The sequence below is a fragment of the Hippocampus bargibanti genome, linkage group LG03 (genome assembly GCF_051943395.1).
Source record: "Hippocampus bargibanti isolate YZ-2025 linkage group LG03, ASM5194339v1, whole genome shotgun sequence".
Classification (NCBI taxonomy): domain Eukaryota; kingdom Metazoa; phylum Chordata; class Actinopteri; order Syngnathiformes; family Syngnathidae; genus Hippocampus; species Hippocampus bargibanti.
In genome coordinates, this window is record NC_142736.1 from 3,643,535 (window position 1) to 3,652,500 (window position 8,966).

At 39.1% G+C, this 8,966-nt stretch overlaps 1 protein-coding gene across 1 annotated transcript in view; it reads right to left on the reverse strand.

Moving 5' to 3' along the window:
• The window catches only part of gpc6a (glypican 6a), a 143,409-nt gene that overhangs the window by 43,571 nt on the left and 90,872 nt on the right, over nucleotides 1-8,966 (reverse strand). Inside the window, exon 4 of the mRNA XM_088991536.1 lies at nucleotides 5,031-5,196. Coding sequence (XP_088847662.1) covers nucleotides 5,031-5,196 — 166 coding nt within the window. The remainder of the gene's footprint in view (nucleotides 1-5,030; nucleotides 5,197-8,966) is intronic.

Genomic DNA, 8,966 nt, shown 5'->3' on the forward strand with positions numbered 1-8,966 from the left:
CCGCTGCTCACCCACAGAAAAAACTTATCCTGCGACTGTGAAGTGACCTTCAGCGTTTTGAAAGACGCTTCAAAATGAAATGTATTATTATTATTACATATAATTATAAATATTATACTATATTATTCTATATAATTATATATGATTATTATTAATTATTACAGGATTTGTTTTTTTCTGTGGGTGAGCAGCGGCAGCCACATGCGCCAGCATTCACTGAACCCGGAATAACTCAGATAAAAAGCTAGCTTTTTAGCTAGTAGCTATCTTTTTAGCTATTAGCTAACTAGCCAGCTAGCTAGCCAGCCAATAGCTAGCCAGCCAATAGCTAGACAGCTAATAGCCAGTTAGCCAGCCAGCTAATAGCCAGTTAACAAGCTCGTTCTTATTTATATTACATCATAAGATCGATACTGTCTGGCATTCAGTAGCGAGACCTGATTCTCTTCAGGTAAAAGCCACCCCCTTGAGGTCCGACCAGCGCTTTTTGGCACCCGTAAACCACAATAACAGTCATTATTTTTCACTTCAAATTTGACAATTAGTTATTCATTAATGTGTTGTGCGCTCTAGATGTTATATGTGTAGTTGTTTCCCCAAATTCACAACCGCCCTCGAGAGGAAACCGTCACGACAATGTGGCCCGCAGCAACAACAAAATAAAATAATGAATTTGACACTCCTGGTTTACCGCATTGCAATCCGAACCAATTTCCCTCCAAAAAAAAAACACACACAAAAAACATAAAAGTCGACAAATTCCAGCGAAGTCGACCCGCGTGTATATTAAAGTGTGCGGAAAGGACGCATGCAATCACACTTGATAACCTTCTTCCTCCAATGCCGCTTGCCTGTCAAGAATAGAACCGATTTTGATGCGGCGGGTGTGGTGGGCAGGAGGGAAGGCGTCAGGATGCCTCATCTCGCCTCTCGGAAGGTATTTTAACAAGGGGGCTGACAAGACAAATGACGATGATGCATCCGTCACCATGCAGAGCTGACTGGATTTGTCACAGTGGCAGTTGACGGATGTTCGGGTATCACAAACCGGACACGCATGCATAGCAGACATACAGTGATACCTTGGTTTACGAATCCCTTGGCTTACGAACTTCTCGGTTTACGAATGTTAAATTTATGAACATTTTACCTTGCATACAAACTATTTTTCGGGATACTCACGAAGCGCCACAATGAGTGATGTGTCGTTCGCGAACGAGCCCGTTCTCCTAACAAAAAATGGCAGCCGACTTTTTTTTTTACCCTATTCCCCGCCCCAAGTCTTCGGTTAAAGCCACGTGATTGGTCAAGAACGCAGCAGTGAGGGGAGGTGGTTGAATGGTGGATAGAAAACTGTTAAATTTGGATTCGTTTTAACTTTGATAGTTCAAAAGCAGAGTGTAGACTGCAAGGTTAAAATTCCAATCAATCAGGCTCCACAAATAACCTGCACAAGCTATCTGTACATTTAATGCAAAAGGTTATCAACCCAGCTAAACAACACAATTGATGAGGAACAAGGTAAAATTATGGCAGAGAAAGCACCTACAACGTATCATTCCTCAAGATGGTGAAAGAAGAAGGCTACGTTCCTCATCAAGTGTTTCATGCTGATGAAACGGGTGTTACCTGTATTAACCAATATGTACAGTAAAGTCTCGTTATATCGATATCGGTACCGCTTATCACAATACTATTTCTATGAACGCAAGGAGAAAATTACATGCGCGCAGGGTCAGATATATCGATAGTCCTGGTTATATCGATATTTTTTTGGACTCCCGAGAATATCGATATAACGAGACTTTACTGTATATACTGCATTGTATTTTGGACAGCTTCCCTCATTTCAAGCTCATATAACTCCAGAAGCATATACAGTAAAGTCTCGTTATATCGATATCGGATATATCGATAGTCCCGGTTATATCGATACTATTTCTATGCACGCACGGAGAAAATTACATGCAAACAGGGTCGGATATATCGATAGTCCCGGTTATATCGATATTTTTCGGACTCCCTTGAATATCGATATAACGAGACTTTACTGTAATTTAGGAATTAACTATTTTTTGTTGATAAAAGAAGATAGGCTAAGGTTTCTTACGCTGCATCGAATGTTTATGTACTCCTAAAACTCAATATTCTGTGGGTGCTGCAATATGAGTGACAATGACATTTTTTATTACATTCTCAGAAAAAAACAACGGCCCTTTCAAAGACGGCCAACAGTCTGCACAAGAGAAGCTAGTTTTTGTGTTTTAAAATGTTGCATTTAATAGCGCGAAACAAATTGAGTGAGCCTTTGTACGGCGATGAGACGCGCTGTATAATTAAGATGCTTCGCCTTGCAGCACTTTCCCCATAAAAAAAAGTGCAGTGATACCTTGGCTTACGAACTTAATTGGTTCCCAGACAGAGTGTGTAAGGCGAAAAGTCTGTATCCCAAACATTTATTTCCCATAAGAAACCATTAAAATGAGAATAATCCGTTCCCAGGTCCCCATAAAACATACTTTTCAACTAAATAAGCCTTAAAATTACACACAATAGGAACAAGAGGAAAGTTCGCAATACAACCGAACCGACGAGTAAAAGTCAAACTAGACAACGCCCCGAAAAAAAAACACAAAAAACAGCATCCCAATGAATCCCTGGCATAATAAAATCAATAAAATTTCCAAAGCATCTCAAGGGTTTCCTTCCTCTAAGCAGATTTAAAAATTCTGTTTAGAACAGCAGCTTTTCCCCATTAGTGTCAAGTCACAACGTCCCTTCCCGGCGATGGATTTGCCTCTTCACGAGTGAACAAGACGCTCACTTTTTTTTTAACATGTGTCATAAAGCAGCGAGACATTTCATTCAGTACAACCGACGCCTCGCATCGATCTGAGATCTTCAGACACGCCACCCCGAGAGAACTCGCGCTCTGCAGTCTGCCGTCTCTATCGCAGTACAGACCTGTCACAAATCGTCAAGTGACTCCGAAGGCGTACTTTGCTTCACATACATCGCGTCAGACATGCCTTGTATTGAACTCGTTCGAAGAATGAAAACCGTATAATGTGTGTGCACATGAGAGAGGGTAAAAAAAAAATGTGTGTATATATATATAAATATATATATATTAGCTGGGAAAACAAAAAAAAATGGAGAGGGAACATTCAATGCGTCTCCTTGGCGTTTAGAAGCGAAGATTTTAGCGACTTACAGACGAACCGCGGCGCCCGATTACTCACCGATCGCTGCTGGAAACTCAACGGAAAATGTGTTTGCCTAGGATCTACTCTGCTTTATCAATCCCGAACAGCAGGAACCACAGACGGTGATAAGCACTTTGCCCGGGTCCTTGTAATATACTATATATAAAAAAAAAAACACAGTTGCACATGGGTGGGAGGGGTAGGGGGAGTTTGGGCGAAAACAAAACAACAACAAAAAAACGAATCAACGGCTGAACAAATCCGATCTTTTGTGTCTGTAAAGCTTTCTGAGCAGAACCAAATTCCCATAGAAGCAATTCCAAGAAAGGCAATGAACAAGTACAGTGATACCTCTGTTTACGAACTCCTTGGCTTACGAACTGTTCGGTTTACGAACGTTACATTTATGAAAATGTTACCTTGGCGTACAAACTATTTTTCGGGATACACACGAAGCTGCCACAATGAGTGATGTGTCGTTTGCGAACGAGCTCGTTCTCCTAACAAGGAAATTGTGGCCGACTGTTTTGTCCTCTATTCCCCGCCCCCAGTCTTCGGTTAAAGCCATGTGATTGGTCAAGAGCGCAGCAGTGAGGGGGGGGGGGGGTTTAAACATTAACGAGACAGGCAGGCGACACAGAGTGAGAAAACACACAAACGGATGAGCAAACAAAAACACAAAAGTGAAATGGTGAGAAAATGAATAGAAAATAGTGAAATTTGGACTGGTTTCAACTTTGATAGTTCAAAAGCAGAGTGTATACTGGAAGGTTAAAATATCCCATAACCCGCACAAGCCATCTGTACGCTTGATGCAAAAAGCTATCAACCGATCTAAACAGACCACAATTGATGAGGAACAAGGTAAAATTATCGCAGAGAAAGTACCAACAAGGGATCATTCATCAAGATGGTGAAAGAAGAAGGTTACGTTCCTCATCAAGTGTTGAATGCTAATGAAACCGGACACTCCATTCCATCAAGCCATCAACGACCATCGCAAAGGTCAATAAAACAACTTTATTATACTGTACACTACACATTTCTTTAATTATAATACCATCCATCCATTTTCCGTACCGCTTATTCCTCATTAGGGTGGCGGGGGGTGCTGGAGCCTATCTCAGCTGTCTTCGAACCAGCGACCTCTGTACTGTGAAGCCGGCGTGCTAACCAATGGACTACCGGACCGCCTCATTATAATACCATAGCACATTTATTATACATAACATAAGGTATATTTTGTGTCGTCTTAAGGCTTAAACAATTATGTTTTATGGGGACATGGGAACAGATTATACTGATTTTAATTGTTTCCTATGGGAAATTAATGTTTGGAAAACACACTTTTCGCCTTACACACACTTTCTGGGAACCAATTGAGTTCGTAAGCTGAGGTATCGCTGTATTTACGTCTTATATTTGGAAAACATTCTTCATTCATTGGGGTCTTGAAACGACTCCAATGAAAAATACAGTATAAAAAGCATATTTCATATATGTAACTATCCGGTATGGCCTACATATGGAAATAGTTTGAAAATACACCATTCATTGGGCGGTGCGGCTTATACTCCGGTTACGCCTTATACACCGGAAAATACGGTAACATTGATCACTTGAAATCCAACTTGATCTTGGTTCTTACTCCCTGGTGCTTTCTACTATCTTTGTCACTGCTTTATTTCCTGTATATAATATATGTCCATGTTAAGCTCTTTGTTCCAGCTTCAGCTGTTGTTAAAGCGCTATACAAATATTGTATTGTATTGTATTATATTGAAAGTATGCGGAACAGAAGCACAGATTTCGTGATTGACTCACCGGTAAAAGTATTCCATTCGAGATCGAGGTCAGCCTGGTTTGCGAGACAGCCTCTCATGACGTTAAAACAGTAATTCTGGCAGGGTTTTAGTCCCGGTAGGTTTTGACAATATGGGCAGTACAACATCCTGGTCAAGGCTCTGACGCATGTGGGTGCCACGTTTACCTGCGGAGTAGACAATTATAAATTCAAATTAAAAATGATACAAATCATCCATGCAAAAAGGGGAGGACGAGCAGTACCTTACATAGCAGGGGTCCTTTGGCAACACAAAATTTCTGCTTATTTCAACCCGATAAACACGTTAAGGCAAAAATTAGTGCATCCAGAAGATATGTTGCCAAATAAAAAACAACGTAATGTAGTCTATTCAATACATTGTAAAAATGAAGATTGTAAAGAGCAATACATTGGGGAGACTTAACAAATTCTCAAAAAAAGACTTTATCAACATCGCCGGGATAATACGCAATCGGCAGTACATATGCACCTAAAAGCTAACAACCACTCATTTGACGACAATGAGGTTAAAATCTTAGCGAAAGAACATGGTTGATTGTTTGAAAGGGGAGTAAAACAAGCTATTTTCATAAAACAGCAAACCCCTCCACTAAATCGCTATGGTAGGGTGAGGTTCAATTTGGATCGTTCCGACAACCGACTTCTTAGGCAACATAGGCTTAGTTATGCTGATGAGGTGATACCAAAGCAAATGGCACAATCACGCCAGTCATAGACCCTATTATTAAGCAGGACAATAGAAGTAATCAGTCAGGACAATATAAGCAATCAGTGGAACTGCAGGGAGTAGTCCTCTGCTCCCCTCAACCTGAGAGCAGGGACCAATCATAGCAGAGTCTGGCACCGCCACGTCTGGACAGTAGGGATATATATAGGGCCAAAACTACCACCAAAAAAAATGTTAGCTGACGAAGCCTCTTGGATAAGAAGCGAAATGTCCGACACCTTCAAAGAAGTACAGATGACGGCTGAAGAAACCTTTTCATCGATGGACCACTCATTTATGACTGAGAGCTTACACAGAGGAAATCATCCATGCATTTCATTTCCTGTGGGAATTAATAGCGAAACTTTCATGCACAAGATACTTGCGAGCATCATTGACTGCTTAGCAGCAGCCCTGTCTGTTTTGTGAGAGCAACCGACGTGATGAAATACGTTCATGCTGCCACTTTGATTTCGGTTTGGTGAGCTGGAGCCGATCTCGACGAGAGATGAGCCTCACCTTAGATTGATCGCACCTCTCAATCACCGCTGCGATGGATTATTTGCTCGGCAGCTCAGGAGATACTCTGAGGCAGACAAGCCTCCGTTTTATATTTATTCCATGCGCCCAAAATGAAAATCGGAGGGGAAACGAGGCCATTCTTCAAAATGTTGCTGTATTTTCTGTACTGTAAGGCACATTTAAAGGACAACCGACATCTTTTTTTTTGTTTCCTAACTGACATCAGAAAAACATTTGATGGCATCTAAAATACCCAAAACACGCAGGCTGATATTTTTAGTCAAATGCAAAACACCAATAAAAATGAGTTAAAGTGTCCAAAAACTGCCACAAAATGAGCTCGGAACTGGGTAGATTCAGAAAGTCCCGCCCTTTATTTGTCAAATAAGGTATATTGTGTGTAGTTTTAAGTCTTATTTAGTTGAAAATGATGTTTTACGGGGACCCTGGAACGGATAGTCTCATTTTAATGGTTTCCTATGGGAAATTAATGTTTGCAAGACACACTTTTTGCCTTCCACACACTTTCTGGGAACTAATTAAGTTCGTAAGCCAAGCTATCACTGTAGTTTGTTGGCAAGAAAATGTTGATTGTTTCCTAACTGACACCAGAAAAACATTTTATCGCATCTAAAATACCCAAAACATACAGGCTGATATTTTTAGTCAAATGCACAACACCAATAAAAATGAGTTAAAGTGTCCAAAAACTGCCACAAAATGAGCTCGGAACTGGGTAGATTCAGAAAGTCCCGCCCTTTATTTGTCAAATAAGGTATATTGTGTGTAGTTTTAAGTCTTATTTAGTTGAAAATGATGTTTTACGGGGACCCTGGAACGGATTAGTCTCATTTTAATGGTTTCCTATGGGAAATTAATGTTTGGAAGACACACTTTTTGCCATACACACACTTTCTGGGAACTAATTAAGTTCGTAAGCCAAGCTATCACTGTAGTTTGTTGGCAAGAAAATGTTGATTGTTTCCTAACTGACACCAGAAAAACGTTTTATCGCATCTAAAATACCCAAAACATGCAGGCTGATATTTCTAGTCAATCTCAAAACACCAATAAAAATGACTTAAAGTGTCCCAAAACTGCCACAAAATGAGCTCGGAACTGGGTAGATTCAGAAAGTCCCGCCCTTTATTCGTCAAATAAGGTATATTGTGTGTAGTTTTTATTTTTTATCTTATTTAGTTGAAAATTATGTTTTATGGAGACCACGGAACGGATTATTCTCATTTTAATGGTTTCCTATGGGATTTTAATGTTTGGAAGACACATTTTTCGCCTTCCACACACTTTCTGGGAACCAATAAGTTCGTAAGCCAAGGTATCACTGTAGTTTGTTGCCAAAAAAAATGTTGATTTGCCTACTTGGAAAAGATTTGCTCGAAGGACAAAACTTGACCTTCTCCGCTTCTTTCTTCTTGTCCTTTGTCGACATAACACACTGAAAAACGAGAAACTCGACCTACGCTTGCGCCCGTAACCTTTGACTCCTTGCGGCTGAAGCGAGGTGGATTTTCTTACCCGGAACGTCAAATCGCTTGACTTAAAAATGGTATGTGACCGCTAGCCGGAGGATTGCAGGGGCAAATGAGCATCAAGTGGTCGTTGTTGACAGCCATTTTCAAAGAATTGACAATGAAAGAGGCTAATATAATGCGTCGGCACGCCTAGCATCGATTCCAGACCCAGCAATAAACAAGTGTGAGGAAAGGAAAATGGCGGGAATTAGCCCGGAAGTAACTCAAATAGAAAGCTAGCTGGCTAGCCAATAGATAGCTAATAGCTAGCTAACCAGCTAGGGAGATAGTCAGCACCCTAGATAGCCATATAGCTAATACATAGGTCGCCGGCCAGTCAGCCATATCGCAAACAGATAGCAAATAGCTAGCCAGCCAGATAGATAGCTACATGTAGATAGCTTATAGTGCTGAAAATACGTTATCCATTATGTATTTCTTTGGTTTGTCTGTCAGTGAATGAGCCCGTCTCCGCACGATGGGGGACAGAGCTTTCAGCTGCTCCGCCCCCCAAACTCTAGAACTCACTTCCTCCCAACATTCGTAACATGGATTCTCTTCCCACCTTCAAATCCCATCTCAAAAGCCACCGATTTAAAATGGCATTTTCCGTGTAGCTCACTCTCTCTTGTTTCTATTTATAATTGTATTTTATTTATTGTATTCTATTTGTGATTGTATTTTATTTATTATAGTACCTATGCTTGTCAGTGACTGTAAAGTGTCCTTGAGAGCTTTGAAAGGCGCTTAAAATTAAATGGATTATTTTAATTTTAATTTTAATTTTAATTTTAATTTTAATTTTGTAGTTTGTAGTTTTCTATTCTTTTATTTTTTTATTTTTTATTTTTTATTTTGTATTTTGTATTTTGTATTATTTTTTTTTGTATTTTTTTTATTTTTTTTATATTTTTTTAATTTTTTATTTTTCATCTTTCATTTTTTTAATGTTAATTTTTTTAATTAATTCATTTTTTCCTATTTTTATTTTTATTTTTATTTTTATTTTTATTTTTATTTTTATTTTTATTTTTATTTTTATTTTTATTTTTAATTTTAATTGTTAATTGTTAATTGTTAATTGTTAATTGTTATTTTTTTATTTTTCATTTTTCATTTTTTAAATGGATTATTTTAATTTTAATTTTAATTTT